At 36.0% G+C, this 23,724-nt stretch overlaps 1 protein-coding gene across 2 annotated transcripts in view; it reads right to left on the bottom strand.

Moving 5' to 3' along the window:
- Nucleotides 1-23,724, bottom strand: part of LOC134531663 (DNA repair protein RAD50-like) — a 253,543-nt gene that overhangs the window by 121,541 nt on the left and 108,278 nt on the right. For both annotated transcript variants that reach the window (XM_063367443.1, XM_063367442.1), the window contains exons 14-15: nt 16,510-16,630; nt 2,537-2,625 (exon numbers count right to left, since the gene is read on the bottom strand). In XM_063367443.1, the coding sequence (XP_063223513.1) occupies nt 2,537-2,625; nt 16,510-16,630 (210 nt within the window). The remainder of the gene's footprint in view (nt 1-2,536; nt 2,626-16,509; nt 16,631-23,724) is intronic.

Here is a 23,724-nt window from a genome sequence, read left to right as displayed (position 1 = left end):
GTAGAGCACACCTCAACCGGAATCATTGGGGGGAGGTCTATTCCGGTTATGGGAAAATTCCGGTTAAGGGGAGTTGCGGTAGGGCCGGCCTCCGGGCCGGTTAAATGACCTTAATTCAAGCAAGCTGGCAGGCACGTGTTTCTTATCTCTGTGGGTGGGTGCGTGCGTGAGCGAAGAGGACGATGAAGAGGGTTCGGGGGAGGTAGTAGGACTACAGCTGCAGTGTTGTGTTACTTCTGTGTTGACGTGCTAGTGATTCACACTTCCTGGAGAGTGTATAGTCACTGCCACGCACAGTTTACATTTCACATACACAAGAATAACACTTCAAGCATCTCGTTTAAAAACACAGAGATAGAGATATACAGGTAAATGTAGACTGTTTAACCATATATTAACGTATAAATATGTACATAATACATATTTGTACACTAAATTATTGTCTACAAACTGAAAGCAACACACGTTAGAAGTAAATGTTACTCGCTATCATGTGTGTCAGCGTGTGTAGTGGGAGTTGGTGTACATACTCTCGGGCTGGCCGGAATTTTCCGTTTACTTGACATAGTGAAAAAATAAAACTACTTATAGCATAAACATCTTTATAGTAATTCACGTCTGACGCAAAAACCAGCAGTGTATTTACGCAATGTGCGGGAAAGACTGGCTATAATAAGCTCTCTGACAGACGTGCGTGTGCGCGCCTACAAGACATGTACAGTCAGGCAAAAGCAAAAATGCCTCGTTCCAGTGCGGAAATGTTTTGGAAATGTTTTGTAATATTTTAATATTTTTTGGAAAATTAGTTCCGGATATCGGGAGTTCCGTTTGTGGGAATTACGGTTGAGGAGTGCTCTACTGTATAATGCAAACATGATTAACAGCACTGCTGCTGCCATTTGAAAAATTGATTGCTGCTGATTTGATTTTTAAAAAAATTAATAATTTTGCATTGAACTTTTCATCACCCGCTGAACATTACACATTTCATTAAGCTATAATGATGCCCTGGCCTAAAGTTGCTTTTACTTGAACAATAATAAAGTACATAATGGATGTTCACAATTGTAAAACTTTGGCAACTAAAAACATGCAAAGAGTCTTATAGTTGTCTGATACTAATTTAATTGTTATTCCCCTTTCGCACTCCCCTTCCGATTCCAACACCAACACCAACATCAACACACACACACACACACACACACAAACAAACAAAAAATAAAACAAAATTGTGTGTGTATAATATTCTTCAATGAAGGCATGGTAAGTACTTATTTAGCATTTCCTAACTGCCTTTACTGAAATACCTATAATCACATTTCTAAAACAATTACATAATGCAGTAAAAAACTATAAAGGCTTGGCTTGACCAGCCACATTGGATTTTTAGTTTCGTTGATGTTAGGTTTTTACCAAGAAACATTTTACCAACTTATAAAACTATAAGAAACAAACATTAGTTAAAATTTATTAATTGCCAGTTCTGGAAAAACACTAAATTAATTTCTACAGAGTGACTTAATTTATCTCTAATACCTGCCTGGTGGTTTACAAGTAGCAAATAGCATGTAACGTATATTTGCAGGAAAAATTATTGGATGTGCTTACGTAGCAAAAAATCCATAGGAACGGTCTTAGATAAAGTGTTAACCATGAGCTTGAAAAATTACCATCTTTTTTTCCCCAAAATTAACACCCATTATTTTATAAATGAACATATATTATTTTATAAACTAGCATTTATTATTTTATAAACTAGCATGTATTATTATGAAATTAGCATTTTTAATGCAACTTGTTTAAAACATAATAACCATATTTTAAATGTTTGAAACCTGGATATTCATAAATACAAATACCTACAAATAGCACTATTTCATTTTAGTACAATTTTCTCATAGCTTTCCAGATAAACATATCAAAAATAATTATGCAGTTTTTACTTTAAAAATTGGTACAGTACTGCAATATGCCAGCAAACACTAATTTGCAGGCTTAATTCAGAGAATAAAATGCAAAAATACTGGATCTGCAAAGTTAAAAAAAAGGTGAGTCAGGTCATGTAAATATACAAGACCAGGTTAAACAATACAATTGTACAATCATTTTGAAAACAAAATTAAAAAAGTGTAGCCTCTGTGGTACTTTACATATACAGGATATTTTACAAATTATTGAAATTTTAAACTAATTTTGCTGAAAAAAAAAATTATTTTAGAAAAATAGCTAAATAGCATTTAAAGTATAAATTACCAAAAAAAATATTTTGCATCTATAGCAAGATTTTTCCAGCACATACTAATAACATAAAAATGCAACTACCCAATGTTGGGGTTCAAGCTAAGCTTCAAAACGTTTCTCAAGAAATTTTGCTTATCAGTTATGAGGACAACTGCCTAAAAGTGTTAAAATATATTATGTACACATGTTAGTTGCATAATTCCCATCAATAAACAACTTCTTAAAAGGGGAATTATGTGCAGAATAGATTTCATAACCTTCAGTATGAATACTTGCAGTAAGAAAAAGGGTTAACCTGAAGATCCTGTATTTCTTTTTGAAGAGATTTCAAGGTTGTTTCCAAGTCATCACTGCCACACATGTCAAATATGGAGTCTTTATTTCCTGTAAAAAAAAAAACACATAGTCATTAAAAATCAATTGATTAAATGTTCATACAGCAACATATCAATGTGAAAAAGCATTTTTATAAAGCTGTTCTAATACCAACACTCCAAATGCAGGTTGTTTGGAAACTCACACAAAATATTTTGGGAGGTGATTTCTCATAGAAATTGAGGTAACATTTATATAGGCATCGTGCGCGCTACTCTGGCGGTGAACGTGGTAACTAACTGCAGGACGGCAGGAGTTGAGACACTGTGAGTCGTCAGCCTTCAGGGGGAAATGGTCAAAACAATTAGCAATATGGATGGTTATAAAAAGTGAAAAGGTTATACAAATTTCTGTGTGGTTGGGTACAGTAATGCTTACAGAAATACATAACCAGATATTTTGTTTTATTCTTTGCCAAAGTGGAAAACTGAAGAGGAACGAAAGGAAATTTGTGGATGAATGCTGTATGCCTACACCGCTTATAAAGAATGATAAAGTTAAAAAAGTATGTATACACTATTAGGAAGTAAGTTAATGTGGAGTTATGTGGAGATTATGTTACTAGCACGGATATAAAATATTTTACTTAAAACTCATGCGTAGTTAATTTAGCTAAGATAGTAAACGTGAGACATGTGAAAACAAACTGCAAATTAGTAAGAGATTTCATACATTTCCGTGCTGTAACAAACATATCTGTTAAAAAAATTATTCAAAAAATATTTAAAACAATACAACAATTTTTTACTTTTATGGATGTAACATCCCTTTATACAATTTTTACATAAATACGTTAACTTGCAGATAAAGATTTTTCACCTTAATTCATATATTTCAAGGGGAAAAAAATTGAACAGTGTAATGAGCTTGTATTTTAATATTAAATTTTAAAAAATTACTATTTAAAAATGGATACAGGTTAATTTTTTTTTTCAGTCTAGGGGATTCACTTAGGTAAAAATCAATAGCATCAAAAATATACAGTGTTCATTTCATTGGAATCAAAAGGTTGGACAACCCAAAAATCCTGAATACGAACCCAGTATATTTTCAAATAAATATGAAGGCTGTCACATCGCACACTTCCAATAGGTGTAAAAGAGCCGTAAAAAGGTTATAATCAGTAAATATATAAGTATTGTAGATTATGAAATTTCTATGAGTGATTCTATTACGAGAAACTAAGTTGCGATACAAATAGATTTTAATGAAAACAATGGTTATGATTTCGTTTTTTCTAAATGCTTCGGTGTAAGATCAAATGACACATACATTACAAATTATTGTGGATTATTGTCTATTAGAATGTGGATATTAGGTCATAGATGTCAAAGATTTCCAGGAAATAAAACAAGCCTCTCCAACCAAAGGGGTCCTTGTTGTAACACCACTATGTCTTCATGATGGAAATTAACAGCTGAAGAAGTGAAAAAACTACTTACAGCATTGCCAGTGTTTGAATTCATGTGAACAGGTGCATTCAACTAAGTAAAATATTTTACATGGTACCGAAACTATCAATTGAACATGTTCACATTATTTTGACATATTTTTTCTTGTGTATGGGTTTTAATAAATTTGCAGTTTCCTATTATTCCAAAAATTGCATAAAAATACTTTTCAACAATTTAAAAATTCTTATGCAATACATGTATTAAATAAACATTATATTAGATTGGTGAAGATAAGTTAGATAAAAAAAGGAAACAAAGTTAGACGAAAACAGATAAACACAGGAGACATACTATCTGCGATGAATGGAATTTGTTGTAATTATGTTTCTTTGATTTTTTATATTAACTGAAAAAAGTGTAGAAAAATAGTTATTAAATAAATTTTTTCTATTTTATCAATGCAATTCTCAATATATTAAATCCTTTTCTAATGTTATGCATAAATGTTGTTTTCCAGTGTAAAAAACAAATCCAATGTACCAATACCTGTTCTGAACATTAGTAGCCAACACTGGGTACAAGACATAGTATTAATCTTTATTTTAACATTTTCCATTTGTCTAGAAATAAATATTACAACTGACATTTAATACTGCTTCTATTATGCAATTACTCTCACATAAAATGAAACACTTAACTTTTAATAAACTTTCAGCCCTGCCTCCACTAACTACAATGACACATGGGCTTCCACAAACCCATGAACTATCAGACTATAATACACCTATATTGCATAATATTTTCTTTGATAATTGTCTGTGTCTTCGGATTTAAAATAATTTCCATGTTTCACATTTCGTGCAGCAACAACTAGAATTTAATGATAATCTGCCAAAAAATAATTTGCAAACGAGTGAAAATTTTCTCAGTTCGCTGAGATGCGGAGTTTTCTTTCATAGAACTATTCCGGACAATCTGCCTAGTCGTATGTTGTTACAGAAATATTAAGTACCTTCACATTGCTATCACATACATTTTCTGTTTACAATATTTAATGCAAATGACATACAATATCAGCAATGGCCTCTAATTCTAAAAGAAAAGTGGGTACATAATAAAATAGATATGTTTCAGGGAATATGTCACTTATTCACTTTATCTTAAAATAATTTTCTTTTCCAGTCCCAGTTGAACATGGTTTTCCCCATATTACAGGACGTCTTTTTTTAGAAATAATATGTTCATTGTTTATTTAGTAAAGACCTCAGCAAAGTGTTTACCAAAGTTTCCAAGTCCTGCTGGCCAAAGAAATTTTTAATTTATTACATTTCTTCTTCTTTTTCTGTCAATCACGAAAAAAAAAAAAACAATAAAATTATAATATAGTGATGTATAAATGCAGAAAAATAAATTACTTAACTTAAAGAGTTACTTGGCAAGGTGAAAGAGCACAATGCATTTGCCCAATCACTTCTGCTTTTAATACAGAAAAGTCACCTCTCTCTACTTCCCAAAAATCGCATGACCACTAATACACACATTTCTTCCCTTTCAATAAACTATTCTCAGTAATGATAATAATAAATGTAATCAATAGGAAACCGCACATCACACATAATTATACAAAGAATTTGTCAGCGTACTCCGTGTCCTGGAGAAGAGTGGGTATGGCAGTCCTGCACGTTGTTCGTAAGTGAAACATTACGCAGCACTACAAGTACAATTTTCAAACCCGTGCACGGTACCTATAATCCCTTTACAGATATCTCAATTTCTAAAGGTGACAGTTACCCTGGAAAAAATCTGCTATAGAAAAGATAATTGTATAAAATATCTAAACACAAATGAAACTAAACTAAAATCAAATTATTGTATAAAGTTCTCCAACTAATCAATAAACTTGTAATAAAAAAAACCTACCCTTCTTCAGAATATTAAGGGGTGGTGTGGCAATGCATTGCCACCTTTCCTTTTTTTTAACAGACCAAAATCAGAGTTCTGTTTAAATTTAACACAATTCAAGCTTTGGACATTTTTATATTATATTAAATAATACTGAGTTTTCACTTTTGCAACTTTTGTTTCTGTTAGTTTTGCAGGCGTGTATTTTATGTACGGCTATAAAACTGGTTCTTGTTTGTTAAGTTTGCAAATTTACTAAATTTAAAATTATACAGTCAATTATAAAAGTCTTTTGAGATTTTTAAGTAATTTTCCATAGAATAATTTAATGGATATTTTAAATATGGTGTCTGTTGTTGAGAATAATTTAATTAACTATCATGGTTTAGAAATTATTTCTTATCATGCTTAATAATTGGACGGTCTCCGGGTAAAAGGTAACAAGTCACATTTTGGTGATTTTTAGTCAACAAGTCACTTAAACTCTAAGTATACTTAGAATATGTAATGCATTTTTAATCATTGGCAACTATGTTGGTAAATATGTTGGTAAATAAAAGAATAATGCAAGAAAAATTTAAGTATTTAAATTCACTTTTTATCTAAGAGTTTTTTGTTTCTCCTGCAAAAAGTGAATTCTTGACTTGTTACCCGTTACCCGGAGACCGTCCAATTGTTTGGGTAAACGTTCTTCTGGTGGCAATTACGGATTGCCTGCCACTTGCAGCGTAGTGAAGCGAAAACTACCTCCGGTCGTCTGCAGCAAGAGACAATGAGTTGGTGTGTGTATCTGTGCGAGGGTGCTGCAGCGTGGCCAGCACTACGGCGGTCCAGACGATTGGTGCGCCGAAAGGAAGAAGGGAACCGGTAGCCAGCCTCTGTGATGACCATGAGAACTGCTATGAAGTAAGTAAGTGCTGGTCCGAGATGGATAATAAGAGCGACATCAGCCAGCCTGCTTCCAAAATATGAGCCAGCACACGACTTGAAAGAAGAACTTTGCAAATTTTTGCAAGTGATTCATGATAAATAACTTTGATTTTGCCTATGCAAATTTAAGACCGTATATTTTTTGATTGTGCAGTCCCAAAACAATTTGATTTAAGTCCATTGGTCAGCAGTCTAGTAGCAAATAAGTGGCTTATTTAAATGAAAAGTTGCATCGGTGCTTACAATGTTACTGCAATGTGTGGTTCGGGAGATACACTAATGACTGGTACATATTTGGCGTAACATATTTCAAAGGTGACGATTTTCTGGTAAAAAAAAACAATAACTTTTGAAAGATTTTTGTTATTGCCACCATTAATTTTTTTTGCCAGTGTCTTAGCCTAGCATGAAGGGGAGCAGGCAAATGGACAACAAGTGGGTGTGTGGTTAAACTGGTCACGCACGCAAGCAGTACAGGTGGGCGCATGCATGGCTGAAACACATTGTGAACATTTATAACATCAAACTATTTTCAGGCTGTAACTTTTAGGGCGTTAATGTTTGCGGTCACTAATAAGCACAGTTTTTACTGTGCTGTATAAACTGAACTATGACGTCAGCAAGTTAAGTTCTACTCTCATCCCCAACGTTTATAACAAACACTGTATAAAATAAAATATTTGTGTGTGTGTGTGTATATATATATATATTAGATTTTCCAGTTGAATTTAACCACCATATTTATAAGATTTATATTGGCTTTGTAACTTTTGAATATGAGTGGTTTACCTTTGTAAAATATTACTTTTTTTTAGAATGTTTAACTAGAGACAAGATTTATGGATTTATTTTTTGGCCAATTTCTTTTTTAAAACAAGAGATTTACTTGTCATTGTTTTTATTTCTATGAACTCTGTTTATTCATAAAGATAGTACAAATTTCAACAAAAAGACACTTACTTGTACAATAATACTTACTTTACCAAAATAGTGTCATTATGATAGATACATGATACACTTGAAATATTGTCGCGTGGCAGAATTTTCCCAGGGTTTTTAAGGTCAAATTTGGGGACTTTACTGATGGGACTTTGAGCTAGCTCCTCTGTTCAAATCCGGTGCAGGTGGTGTAACCACACAGTTGGGACACAGGGCTGGGCGGTGCACGGGCATGCACATGATACAAATTCTCTTGTGGCTCGTTTGTCCGGCCGCACGCTTGCGCAGCCACGAGCCGTGGTTATTAGGTTATGCTTGCGCCGCAGGCCGCGCGGAGTGGCAACACGTACGAGGGGAAAGGGGGGTGGTATTCAAATCACACTGACCAGCATGTTGGTGCTGACCGTCGGTACTCCCTCTGGTCGCACAGACTGTTGTGCCTCATCGGCACCTCAAGTTAGTGCACTGCTGGGAAAACACAGCACGCAGGCACATGACTGCGCAGTGGGTGCTGTCTCTCCAGCCAATCAGAACGAACCTTGGAATGTGATGTGGCTTTCCAGAATTTCAGAGAACAGATTTTTTTAGTATTTTCTCCTATATGGTCATGTACCTGGTTTTACGTTGATCAACGTTTGTCGCTCGATTGTCGCTGCGCTTGGCTGCGTCATCGGCAGCTCACCAAAATGAATTTTGAGATTCAAATAGATAATTTAATGCCCGCTGGTCGGGGTCAGGCCGAAGTGAAACTTTTTTTTTTGTTATTTTTGGATGTTTGATTAGAAATTCGACCCCAGGCGTCGGCAACGGCCCACGGTGACAGTTGTCACCCTCACGGGACATATTCGCGGAATACTTAAAACTCAGTAAGGGACTAAATTTTCTTTTGTAATCGAGCAACGAGTTACATTGGTGTTGATAATCATCTGGACATATAAGTTGTTATTAGAATTGTTTTGTTTTGAGAACAAAATAAGAAAAACGATTGTGCAAAATATCTTCTATTTAAAAATTCTAGCCAAAAAAACTACTCAATAGATAGAATAATTCATCCTCAATGTTGGCAACAAGACAAAAACCAAACTTCAAAACCATCATATGTAAACAACAAATTTTCCAGTGATTAAAGTTACTATTACTATTCTGGGTTACTATTCTGGGTTGCTTAGTCGGGCCACCTTGGAATGTAACAACCTCTTTTACCCCCTAGGGTATTTCGGAAAATATAAAAATTATTATGGCTTGTTTTCGTATGATTATTATTAGTACCCAATAACATAATAATGCTTAACTAAATTCTGAGATATAATTATAAATCTTAAAAGCATACTTAAAACTTTTTTACCCCTTAAGGGTTGAATTTCGTAAAATATAAAAATTGTGGTAGGTAGATTTTGTATTTTTATAATATCATTTATCACGTTCACTTAAATTAGGAGATATAATTATTAATCTAAAAAATATACGTATCCATGTTCAACCCTTAAGGGTTAAATTAGCGTAATATAAAAATTTGTGGCTGTTTGTATTATATGTTTTTAATTGGTAGCCAATATAATTTATTAAGCTTAGTTAAATGTGGTGATATAAATATTATTTTTGAAAGCATTCTAACCTCTTTATCACCCCTTAGGGACTGAATTTCGCAAAATATGAAATTTGTGATTGTTTGTATTCGTAGGTTTATTACTGGTACCCAATGTATGCCTCAACAGTTTTATTATTAGTATATATTTGCTAGGTGTATTGGTGAACAGATCAAAAACTTGTAGAAATTAGGATTTGAAAACTGCAAAATAAATACCATTATTATTTTTTCCAAATTTTCCAAATCAAAATTTTTAAATTTTTGTAATTTCTCAAGACTGAAAATAATAGAAAGTAAAATTTATTTCAAAAAATGAAAGATAATATTGATGTCATTTAAGTTGCGAATTGTCTTATATTTAATACATCCTTTAATCTTTGATCTTACAAGTCTTTCAATATCCAAGAGTTTTACAATTGAGGTACGTAGTCTTATAATTGAAATTGAGATAGATTTAGGTATATTTGTGATCCTCCTTTTACAGTTATGTTGTTTTATAATCTAGCTTGACATAAATTGGAGGTTTGTATTCCATCTTACAAATGAGGTCATCCCATAATTAAAGTACATACCTGAATAACCCTTGCACCCCAATATTCATAAATAGCACAAAACTTTTGAAAACAGAACTTGTACCAAATATTATGTTTCTATCAAATGTTTATCCTTGTTTAGGTAATTAAGATTTTCTGTGAAACTAATACGTCTAGCATACTGGGTACCAATGTTGACACCTGCAAATAATTTTTTTCAACATACTTTATTCTTACCACAAGAAGACTATTAAATGTACAGTCAAACCTCTCTGAAACGACCCCTCACGGTTCCCAGGAATAGGGTCGTAATAGAGGGGGGGGGGGGGGGGGGGTGAGTCGTAATAAATGTTTTCCAAAATTTTCAGTTCATTTCAACCCTCCTCCCCTCCCAAACCGCTACTCGCTAAGAAACCAGCCGTACAATGGCAGGATGCTGTCTGTCACTCACAATGCTAGACGGCTTTGCTTTAAACCCACTTCAACCTTTATGACAAGTCCCTAGCCCTACAGGCCACCTCTAAAGAAAACATGTCAAAAGACAGTTTATTTTTACTGGTTAGTTTACATGTACATTTTTTGCTTGCCGTAGTTAAATACACTAAAACCCTGATGTCATGAACCCCGGATTTAACGAAGCAGTGATTTTTAGAAATACATTCTCGGGAATCGTCAAAAAATTGGAAATTTTGACCAAAATGTGAAAATCAGAAAAAAATTTAAAAAAAAGAAAAAAGAATATTAAAATCTGTTAATTTTAACACACAGCGTATTTTTGTGTCGCCTTTATACTTCCAATAATGCTCATGTAAGAATAACAAAAAAATAATGGGACATTTCCTTTAAAAATATGGCAGCGGTAGGTTCTGCAACGCAAGTGGGCGCACACGAAGCTCACCCGGCTGGCTGGCGGCAACAGCTTCATGACGCATAAGCTCACCCCTCCCTCCCCTCGTTCACATTCTTCAAGGCTAGCTCATCTCTCCCAGACACACAAACCATTTACAGTAAAACCTTTTTGTTGCGACCCCATTTATTGCGACCGCCTCTCTATTACAACCCGATTTTGAGGAAGCGTGAAAAAATTGCAGAAAATCCGAAGAAAATCGGACAGAAAATAAGTTTCTTGTAGTGAGTAGCGTGTTACTGTGTTTCTCTTGCCGAGTGCTGTACTGCCGTAGGCAGCGCATATCTAAAAATAGATACCACTGTCAGCGCTTAACAACCCCCATTCCACGTCCCTTTGCCGGCAGGGTGCAGATAAGGTTTTTGTGACGTGTTTACGTTTAGCTTTTTGCGAGTGTCTAGTGTGGTACGCAGTTAAGGCAAAGCTACCTGCTGGATTTCTCTTGATTTTGATTACTATCGGTTGACAATACACAGTGACAGACTGGATGCACGCCCGCATCGACTTGTTTCAACTGCCGCAGCAATGTTTATTTTGACAACTCAAGCAATTATCTTTTCCCGTGGGTTGATAGAAAAAGGTAGCTTCACCCAGCATAAAAAAACAGCTACGCCACTTATTCCCCGCAGGAAACACACTGGCTGCCGTCTGTCTCCCCGCATTTATCTTTCTTCTAACATTCTACATCTCGCCTCTCGCGCGAGCAATAACGAAGCGACCACGCATTGGGCTGTTTTATGCTTTGTTTGGTGACAGCAGCTTGATTTTATTCGGTATATTCCTTTTCATAGGACCCTTGCTATTAAAACACATTTATATTTAAGTTTGAAAGCTTGTAAATTCCTTGCCAGAGATGACTGAACTCGAACTTGGTGTGAAAATTGACATATTTTGACCCCTCCCTCACCACTTTAGTACCCCATTCATAAAAGCCCAACTTTACGGGTGAAGGGAAGGTGAAATGAGCATTTTCTCACTAAATGTTTTTCAAAGAAAGCAAAGTTGGGGTGTTATAAGGGAGGACACTAGATGGTTTGTGTGTGTGGGAGGGATGATCTAGCCTTGAAGAATGTTACCGAGCGGAGGGAGGGGGAGCTTATGCGTCATGAAGCCGCTGCCGCCAGCCAGCCGGGCGAGCTTAGTGTGCGCCCACTTGCATTGCAGAACCTACCACTGACATATTTTTAAAGGAAATGTACCATTTTTTTTTGTTATTCTTACATGAACATTATTGGAAGTATTAAAGCAGATACAAAAATTTCCGTGTGTTAAAATTAACAGATTTAAATGATCTTTCATTTTGTTTTTTTTATATATTTTTTTTCTGATTTTCACATTTTGGTCAAAATGTCCAATTTTTTGATGGTTCCCGAGAATGTATTAGTAAAATCACTGCTTCGTTAAATCCGGGGTTCATGACATCAGGGTTTTAGTGTATTTAACTACGGCAAGCAGAAAATGTACATGTAAACTAACCAGTAAAAATAAACTGTCTTTTGACATATTTTCTTTAGAGGTGGCCTGTAGGGCTAGGGACTTGTCATAAAGGTTGAAGTGGGTTTAAAGCAAAGCCGTCTAGCATTATGAGTGACAGACAGCATCCTGCCATTGTACGGCTGGTTTCTTAGCGAGTAGCGGTTTGGGAGGGGAGGAGGGTTGAAATGAACTGAAAATTTTGGAAAACATCTATTACGACTCACCCCCCCCCCCCCCCCTACTCCTCTATTACGACCCTATTCCTGGGAACCGTGAGGGGTCGTTTCAGAGAGGTTTGACTGTAGTAAACTCCCTTATAACATCCCAACTTCGCTTCCTTTGAAAAACCTTCAGTGAGAAAATGCTCATTTCACCCTTCCTTCTCCCGTAAAATTGGGCTATTATGCGTGGTGTATTAAAGCGGTGAGGAAGTGGTCAAAAAATGTCACTTTTCACACCATGTTCGAGTTCAGTCATATCCGGCAAGGAATTCACAAGCTTTCAAACTTAAATATAAATGTATTTTAATAGCAAGGGTCCTATGAAAAGGAATATACCGAATAAAATCAAGCTGCTGTCACCAAACAAAGCATAAATGGCCAAATGCATGGTCGCTTCGTTATTGCTCGCGCGAGAGTCGAGACGTGGAATGTTAGAAGAAAGATAGATGCAGGGGAGACAGACGGCAGCCAGTGTGTTTCCTGCGTGGGGAATAAGTGGCGTAGCTGTTTTTTTATGCTGGGTGAAGCTACCTTTTTCTATCAACCCACGGGAAAAGATAATTGCTTGAGTTGTCAAAATAAACATTGCTGCGGCAGTTGAAACAAGTTGAGGCGGGCGTGCATCCAGTCTGTCGCTGTGTATTGTCAACCGATAGTAATCAAAATCAAGAGAAATCCAGCAGGTAGCTTTGCCTTAACTGCGTACCACACTAGACACTGCAAAAAGCTAAACGTAAACACGTCACAAAAACCTTATCTGCACCCTGCCGGCAAAGGGACGTGGAATGGGGGTTGTTAAGCGCTGACAGCTGTTGACAGGAAGTGGTATCTATTTTTAGATATGCGCTGCCTACGGCAGTACAGCACTCGGCAAGAGAAACGCAGTAACACGCTACTCACCACAAGAAACTTATTTTCTGTCCGATTTTCTTCGGATTTTCGGCAAAATCGGGTTGTAATAGAGAGGTGGTCGCAATAAATGGGGTCGCAACAAAAAGGTTTTACTGTATAAAGATATACAGTAAAAATCCTTATGTTAATACATGTCTCTAAAAGTTATTTATATAAGTATAAGTATATTTATTTATGGATTAATTGTGAATTATAACATGTTTACCATGATGCAGGTAAAAATATTCATGAATTTAAAATTACTACCGCCTGCAGCTGTTTGGTTTTCGGCAGGGTAGCAAAATTAATATCTTGGCCATGAATGATTAAAAAAAAAAAAACAGTTAGAAATATTATTAATGAAATAAACTGGAAATTGCTGAAAAACACAAGCAACAAATTTAAATAAAAAATTTTAATGCAATACTACTATGAGACTCCAAACCATTCCCCCCCCCCCCCCCCCCCCCCCCCCCCCCAACAATCACATATGTGACGTTCCACATCACTGTACTTTCTTTTTCAGCAAGATTTCCCATTTCCTGAGCCTTGGTAATAATTTTTTTTCAGCAATTGTCGATTAGCACAACTGCAACCGCTCGGTAACACTGCAACATCTTTATCACAACAATGTGCAAGATGTATATCGTCCATTAAGCAATAGCAGGTTAGCCAAACTTGGAGCTTGATGGAACATGTGCCATGCAGCGTTGCCATGCAGTGTTCTCAAGTTTTGAATTAGCCACGCACCATGCTATTTCAACACATATTTTATGAAAAACTGTTCACAGTTTATTCAGGTAAATAAATCATATTATGTTTCAGGTCACCTTATTATGGAGGTTGTGCTACATTCGAGACAGTATTTATGTTGCCCTAAATTTTAACATTTTAAATTTTAGGGCATCTTGTATTTGGGCTTATGTATGATCAAATGAATATGATGCTGAACATTAAAAAAATTAAGTAGATATTTTTTTATACTAAAAAAAATCTAACTTGTTTATTCTAAACCAGCAAAGTAATAAATAAACCAATTTAAGATTTCTAAGGCACTAAAATATTTATTTTTGGTTTATTAGCTTTTACTACCAGAACTGCCTATCCAAATCCAAAATAAATTGTTAGATATTGATAGCACTACTGAATATTCAAACAAAAAACATTGTGATAATTCTGGACTTACATCATGTAAGGAACAGAGAAATATGAGGGGATATTGGATTAATAGCTGAGTAAAAAAGAAGCGCACACAGTACAACAATGCCTATATTCAAAATTTTTAGTACAGTTAAGTTGGCAGCTCAACAACAAAAGCAGTTCCTCCACTTAATGTTCTATAAAAATGTTTTAAACTAGTGGCTACTGGCTAGTAAATATGTTTTTGAATAAATTTATCACAACAGTAATACTTAAATACTTAGACAAAATAACATTTTCAATTTGCCTGACGAGGTGTGTCACTGACATTGGCACAATAATTTAGATGAAAATGTGTGTAAAAATATGCTAAACACAGTGAAGTGTTTCATAAATCTCACATGTGAGGACTTGCAGGATTTTAAAAGCCTGAAAATTTAACTAGACAATTAATTAAAAATATAAATTGACAATGGAACGTAGGTGATGTATAAAAACTTAAAATGGTAATTCCAAAAAGGGGAGAGGGGGCAGGGGGAGAGAGAAAATGTTTCACTAAAAATAGCTATTCAAATTATGACAAAAAATTTGAGTTGAAGAGATTATTCTGTACATTCAGGAGCCAACTATGAAAAATCTACCAGAGCCATCTTTTCAAATAAGGCATTTCTGTATTCTTCACAGAAAGATGATCTAGAATGCCAAAATTCAGTATGCTGTCTTTCTTAAGTGCACCGCTGTAGGATATCAAATTTTACAGAACTTGAATAAATCACTTCTTTGCTGTCCACAGCCATCCATACACTGGGCTCTGATACTGTAACCATTCAAGTTAGGCCTAAATGGGCACATACAGTGTGCAGAGCTTCAGGAAAAACAATGTGATTTTAAAAACTACTCAAGATATCACCGTGGGGTCTGCTTACCATAAGCATTTAAACATTCCCTGAGGGCTGAAAAATAATTTTAAGTTTTAAACTGTATTTTCATAGGAGTTCAAATGGTTGAAAACTAAGAGGTGTGTTATTAGAGTAATTTTTTTGACATAAAACACTGGTACATATTCTTGAAAACATTTAAGGGTCTTGCATTACACCATTATCTTAATTTCTCCACCATATAATGTTATGGTCATCGCTCAAATTTGCAGTTGTTCTATGCATGACGAGAAGACTGCGCGCCAGCTAAGAGCCTTGCACTTACAGGCGATATCGTGCTAGAAGCACCAGCGAGCATCACACTTATTATCCCGCCTCACTAACTCTGATACACCCCTGACGGGGCCGGCCCCTTAAAGTTTAGCACAGCTTCCTTTAAAAAATAGAAAGCATTCTGTCAAAGATTAAACAAAATGGACGAGGACAAGCTGGAGCCATGTTCAAAATTTGTTAAGTTGTGGTGGAATGACCCTATGGTAATTCTAGAAATATTTAACCGAGAATTTTCCTTCAAGCATGGGTCACACCTCCTTTCATTTTTATCTATTTCACACCTTAATAGAAGAAAAACTTCAATGAACCTAATGATTAACAAAAAAAAAAAAAGTGTATAACATATTACAAACAGATTCACAAAAAAACTGACACATGAAACTGCATATGCATACATGTTACGCATCATGGCATGAGTATAAAATACATCCGCCTCAACATTCCTTCTATGATAAAAGTTCAGTCATGTCTTTAGGCTGAGAGATTAGGGTGAAAGACACAACTTTAGGAACATAATTAATATAAAGTAGCAAAATTTCAGGTCATACAGTGTATTCTGCATAGCATTTCACAATGTCTCGGGACAGCTCCAGCACAAGTTCAGCCGCTCGCTGCCTGACCAGCAAGGGCTAGCCGAGCCTCTGCTCGCAAAGTGAGTGATCTAGTTTAGCATTAGGCACATACTTGTATGCTCCTGCATTTAAGAACTCTCTGAACAAAAATGAATGATCATAACATAGCACAGTAAATTCTGAACTCACTCTGCACTTCCTCTTCCATCGAACTGAGCTTGGCATCTTGCTCCTTGCGCTTGTACTCCAGCATCGACAGCTCGTTCTGCTTCGCGTTCACGAGCTTGTTCTTTTCTCGTATTGCGTTCTCCTGCAGGCACATATCACTGGCATTACGTCAACATCAACCAAACCACACAAGAACAACACTGCAACATCATATACAGCATTAACTCAACATTATAAATTTACTTTCAGTCCATTCATTCATTCATTGAAGTGGACAATTTATATTTCAATGACACATGGAGTTTATCAAACCTTGAACATGCGAGTTAAGGTGTACCAACATTCTAGTGGACATCATACTTCATAACTATGAAATAAATGAATTTTATTTTACTATTATTAATTATGATTACATAATTATACTTTAAAATTGCAATTATAGCCCAAAATTATTACCACTCAAAAAAAAAAGGTTTATTTAGAATTATGTACAAATTTTAAATTAGGTATAGATACATCAAAATATACATATACATTAAATATTATATAGATGTTATATGTTATTATGAATATCATAAATGTAACATAAAACCAATACTTTTTTACACTAGGATTTTTTTACGTGATATCGTGAGTCATGCCCCAAGGTGATTTTTACTTTTGTTCAATCTAATTTAAAGTAATGTTTTAGCTAGGCCAGTTTATTAACTTATGCTGGGCTGCCCTGCGTAAAATGTCAGACTGGACTGTACCTGTACTTCGAGCAAGCAGGGAACATTAACATTTGGCAGCATGCTTAAAGTGTGAGCCCATGAGTGCGTGAGACATCACGGACAGACAGTGGCAGCGAGGTAGCGCAAGGAAGCATGTCAGGGGTACTGTGATGACTAGCCTAGGAAGCACTCAGCAAGGGCTCGTCAGGCAAGTCAGCGAGTTACACTGGGCAGTGAGTTGCTGAGCAGCACCACAAGACGTCATGAGGGATGGTGCGATGGATGTCTCAGGCGTGCCGCAGGGCCGAGGCCAGAAGACACCTGGCGTGAGCGCCACGGACGCACGGCATTTACTACAAGTCGTGTCAAGGCATGGCGTCCATAACTACCCATTAAACAAAGATTCAGGATAGTGACACCAAAACAGCTGATGCTGATTTATTTTGATACTGGTTCTCACACTGTAGATCTGGCAAAGAATATCGCAGGGTACTGACCCCCGATAAAAATTAGCAGCTTCCTGGTACAACAGTTAATTATTCAGTACTGAGGAAATTTGAGCAGAGTAATTATGGCCATAAGTAATAGTTTTCAAAGAACAGAAACATACCATTGTGTTTGTTTTTGTGTGTTTTTTTATTAGTATACATCTGTTGTCCACTTATATCAATGTAGTAATCTATACTAATATTATAAAGCTGAAGAGTGAGTTTGTTTGTTTGTTTGTTTGTTTGTTTGTTTGTTTGAATGCGCTAATCTCAGGAACCACTGTTCCGATTTGAAAAATTATTTCAGTGTTGGATAGTACATTTATCGAGGAAGGCTATAGGCTATATTATATTATCAATAACATTAGGGATCCTTACTAAAAGTCCAATTTAGAATCAAATGCGTTGGAGGGGGTTATATACAACATGCAGTACACATACAAAGTGTGTGTTGACGATGCCGCAGGCGCTAGAAGTCTTATATACATATATATATATATATATATATATATATATATAAAAGCGAAATACCACTCACTGACTCATTCATCACAAGATCTCTAAAACTATACACCCGATTGACTTGAAATTTAGCATAGTTACTCATTTTGTGATGTAGACGCTCACTAAGAACGGATTCTGCGGAAATCCGATCCCAAGGGGAGTTTCGGGGGCGTAATATATCAAAATTTCCAGTTTTTGGTAGGAAATCACCATGGCAATGGCTGTTACTTTGTTGATGCTTCATTCATCTCTATGGCAACGACTATTTCATTGTTAGTGCAGTCCTCATCACCGTTGAAATTTTGCGGGTACTTTAAATATCAAAAATTGCCCTTTTTTTCAAGTATATATATTTTACAGACTTGAAACTTCACAGTAATGTTCCTTATGTTACGCAGGATGACATTTTCCGAAAATTAGATCCCATGGGTGGTTAAAACCAGGCAACAGTGGGTACTTTGTCTACATGAGAACAGGATTTTGCATTGATCATGCCTTCTGCATCTCCATGGCAACGGGCATCGCGCGGCAGTGGCGTACCCACAAGGAGGGGCATATATAATGAGCGGCGCAAGAGTGATCTGCCTGTAGACTGCCGTAGCGAAGTACGGGTACATCAGTTGTACGTTGCGTGCACAAGTCGGGAAACCATCGGTGCTATTCATTTTCTCTCCGGTGCATTGTACAGCATAGTAATAAATTTTCACTGAATTTTTTTTATTTACTATTACTGTAAATGGGAGATGTGGCTTAATTTTTTCCCATTAGTATAGCCGTGCAAAGCCGGGTCGGGCAGCTAGTATAGTTATGTAATTATATTGTTGCTTTGTTGGCTTGTGGGTCCTTGCATGTGAGCGGTGCCTACTTTTATGTTGCGACAGCTTACAGGTGGTGCTTACCTGCCAGAATATCCTCGTAGGTCTTGCTCACCTTGCGTATTCCTGACATGCTAGTGGTGCCTGGTCTCATTCATTGACCATATATGTTCATCGTTGATGTTTGTTTTGTGACAATTATTAAAGTGTAAAAACTGTAAATGGACATGACATGATATTAAATAAATAAATAAAAATATTTATCGGCCAAGTATTAAATTTAAAGGAAGACTAAAGCTAGCTGTACCTTTCAATAACTTATTTTTTACAGGACAGTTGAAGCACTCAGTGCACATGCAAGCTAGAGAAAATAAATTTTTTGGTTGCCTTAAAATTATTTTCAGCCCAAAGTGGATTAATTATGACCCCTACTAAAGGACTAAAAATATAAGCATATTAATGGGGTTAATAGAATACGTAAGTAGGTATGTTATTTTTACTATTATTTTTACGCTGTTAGCAGTAAAATGCTTGTGTAAATCTTTATATGGTGTTTTCTCTGACAAACAATTTTTGCCCCCACCATACCAATAGTTGCTTTGCGAGATTTAATTTAAAATTACAACATTAGCATCCACTTCTAATGCTGCATGGGCCACAGGAAAGCAAATAATTTAGGTGCCTTTCAGATCTATATTTGGACGGTCTTACACGCCTGAGGATGACGAGAAAAAGGTGTGGCTACAGAAGCAACAATTTAAATTTAAAACATGAAGAAAGTGTAAATAGGCATTTTGTAAGAAAAGATGACTTCACAGATATACTTAAAAACAAGTAGGTGGCCAACAGATATATTAAGTTTTACATATATGTATGTGGTAATCGATACCAAAAACGAAACTCTTGCGAAAATGGTAAAAATTATTTTCTCTTACCATACCTAATGTAATCATCATAACTTAGTTCAAATTCTATACCTATAAATAAGATTAGTATATTTTTAGATCTTTTTATGACTATATATTATTAACTAATCTGTAACAGAGACATGTTTGTACATGGGAAAAAAATAAAAAATTTGGCAATAAAATGTTGCAGAAGCCAAAAAAAATTTCTAATTTTAGTCCGTCTGTCCAGCTGTTCATTTGTTAAATCATCACTCAAACATTTTTTAATGAATTTTGATGAAATTTGGAATAATACCAGCAGTCCATGTACTAAGTTTTATAGAAAATACATCTGCAAGTTGATGTTTGGCAATAAATGTTGTTTAGCAGAAAAATTGTTCTGGAATTAACGACACACAAGATATGACAAATAGTTTTTCAGTCAATGACTGCAGAGTTCTGCTGGGGGAAAAAAAGTGTCAATAATTTTAGAGCTATCCTGAACTGCGCCAAATGCCCTTCACTAATTCTTGGTCATGCCAAGCGGTTCTCACTAATGCTTGCATGCATACTGAAAAAGCGTTTTCAATTTTAGCTCAAAATTATGGGATTTTGTCATGTTCGTTTCGTTGGTTTAAATGCGGACCAACAGACATTCTGGACCGATTAATTGGAATTTCACTGTATATAATTTTGTGATATCCTACCCCTAAAGAGTTGAAAAGAATGTAAGTTTTATTTTCAAAGAGAAATATTGCAGAAACTAATAAAACAAAAGGAAAGATATAACAATTCCTTTTTACCATATCCAAAATTAAAAACATGATAATTAAAACAGGCAAATATATTTCTCAAAATCACATCCCTGGTTTTATAAAGAAAAAAAAATATTATGAATAACATTCATTACAGTTACTTAGTGTGCTATGTTATTATTTTATGGTACAATTAAAAATATTTAAGTAGATTAGTGTTTTTATCAGTTTTTAATGGAAGGGAAAGTATTATGAATTTTCCGGACATTTTGAATTTTTTACTGGATGTTATGTATGTATTTTCTTTTTGCCAGTATTTACGGCCTCTGAAATGGTCAAAACAAGAAATAATTGCAACATAAAGAGTACTTGAGAAAATTATAACACCATTTAATTCATGTGACGGTGCTGCTATCTCCAGGATTTTTGCAGTAACAAGTGTATTGATGGTGGCTAAATGTATGCTAGAATGCGTTGGAACCAGTTTATAGCCTCGCGCAGGGCTCCGTTTATTAAAACAGTTGCTTTTCTGTTCCCTTACAAATATATGGTTTGGACACATTCTGGAATACAGCCTGAGTGTTAGGTTACAGTTATATCCCAACAAGGCAGTGCTTATTCACTACCTAACCCGAACGTCTTGAAATACCGCCCTAAGAATCAACTAATACGTTGGATAACAAATTTGATGTCTGTACTATTATTTCAAATAAAGAAGCAACTGTATCAAATATCCTTAAATAAGGAAAGGTATTTGTAATAAAATGGAATTATTTGATTATTCTAAGCATATCTTTACCCATAGTAAATGAAAGTGTTAGTGTAAACTATGGCATAAACATAGTTTAAATGAAATAGTGCGTGTTTAAAAATTTTTAAAATTATCTACCTCATGAAATGAAATGGAGGTAAGTGTGATTTCATGAAGGTAAAATATGTATATACTCTAACACTCTAAAACAGAAGTTTTTAAATCAGATACTTCATCTATATTAAAAATTAAAAAGGCTTACACATATCCACTTTAAAAATATAATTCTTAAATGGTTATGATATGAAATAAACTGCACCAAAAATTTTTTGTTTATATTTATTGAATAAAATATTTGGATAAAATCACATATTATTTTCTTTCAATGTTATGACTTTAGTAATAATCTGAAATTGCGAGAGCGAAGCCGTGGGTTTTAAGCTTGCAGCGGTCAGCTTACACTGTCCGCGCACGTTGGCGTTCCCTCCCCCACCCCTCCCCACCTTGTTCCTCCCCGCCTTCCCCTTTCGCCCTCCCTCACCACCTCTGAGCTTCCTGCGATGGTTTTGCGACTGGACGGGCAGTCGTCTTCGGGCTCGGCAGACGCGGATCTGCTTGCAGGTATGGTTGACACTAGATTGTTGGAGAGTGGTGACCGTTCCATTAGGCCGTGTTAGCAATGTTGTTTCTTTCCTCTCCCTCTTGGTCAAATTTTTCTTTCAGCTTGTCACTTCTAAATTTTGTTTCGGGTAACCGTTCGTATGTTTTTGCTCTGTGCCAACCATGCCAGTTTATTTCTGTGCCTCGTACATTTTATTTTTTGTGTCCGTGGCTTGCCGAGTTTGACTTGACTTATGCACCGCCCCCTTTTTTTTTTACTGTGCTTGCCGTTTTCGATTCCTTTATGAGGTTCTGCTGGGCCCGCTGACAGCCGGTCGAGGCGCGAGGCGTAGTGTTTGTTCTGTGGTATTCTCGTCGCGCTGGCTGGTCGTTCCCTATTTCTTAAGATAAGCACTAATAGACATGGGTGATTAACTAGGTCCTCGCGCGTGTATGTGAGGTGTTCATTCTTGAGTTTGAATCTAGGTGTTTGCTGTTTTAGTTATTTTTTCATGTGCCCTAAGTACGGTTTGCTATGAGTAGCTGGCTTATGTTATGACTCGCTACGCGAATTCTTCGCCTTTCATGGTAAGGGCCCCTTTTGCCTGACCTGATACTTCGTCCTTACAAGTGTCGTTTGACTCTGCGTGTGCACGCGAGTTTGTAGCGCTATTATTTTTTTTGCATGCCACTCTTAATTTTACGGGTGCCTATATGACGGTATTTGGGTAGTGATCTTATGAAACTCGTCATTGTATGTTCAAATTCGTGGTAATAATTGATAAATTGAAGAATTGTATCTCCTGCTTGAGGCCTTGGGACTCGTCTTATTACTGAGCTACGCCATTCCAGAAGGTTTTAGTGACTTTGAGCCTTTCTGTTTGAGTGGTATGTATATTTATATATTTGTATACTCCTGGTATTGCCGAGGACTGCATATAGTGTCAATTCTCATTAGGGTAACTTGTAATTTGTTGAGGACAGTCCTCCAGTTAATGTTGATGCAACTTGTTTACCCGTTTAGTACGACTTGTTTGTAAACGGCCGTTTGGGCTGTGGGACTGTGTGGTTTGTAATATTGTGGATATTTGCTTGTTCTTTGTCTACCTTGTATGCTGGTTTGTTCTCCTTACGGGGTTTGTGGCCGTGTCCTCTCTCCCATTGTATTGTGTTATGATTATTTGTTTTTTTTTTTGTTTTTTTTTGCAAATAAAGGGCTATTGAAATGGATCTTTTGGATGTCTTTCATGTTTTTGCTCACTTCACCCTAGCTCTGCTTTCGTCCCTAACTGAAGGGATGCACTCTAGTTTGGTATTCCCTGCGGCTCGAGAGATCTTTATGTGAATTGCCCCGAGCGCTGAGGTAGCACGCTGCAGTGGGGGTGTTTCCCTCCCCGTTAGCCTGCAAGCTAGTTTATATCAACTGACCCACAGGTCTGGCGATTAGCATCTCTGCCTGCTGATTTGTGACCCCGGGTTCATGGTTACCTACTGCGACAGATTTTTACTCTTAAAAATAACACCAGCGCTATACAGCATCCACACCTAACTTCGAAAAGATGAACCAAGATGGTCACAGCCAACCGTGAGTCACCAGCAGATGCTTTTCCACCTTCCTCGCCTTGTGGTATTTAACACTTTGGGTGCTGCCGACGTAATATTACGTTGCCGAATTCCAGCACTGATATATGTATTTTACCGTAGTATTACGTCGTCCGCATTC

The sequence above is a fragment of the Bacillus rossius genome, chromosome 5 (genome assembly GCF_032445375.1).
Source record: "Bacillus rossius redtenbacheri isolate Brsri chromosome 5, Brsri_v3, whole genome shotgun sequence".
Taxonomy (NCBI): domain Eukaryota; kingdom Metazoa; phylum Arthropoda; class Insecta; order Phasmatodea; family Bacillidae; genus Bacillus; species Bacillus rossius.
The sequence above is the reverse complement of the archived record's forward strand: the minus strand, read 5'-3'. Positions and strand labels throughout refer to the sequence as shown.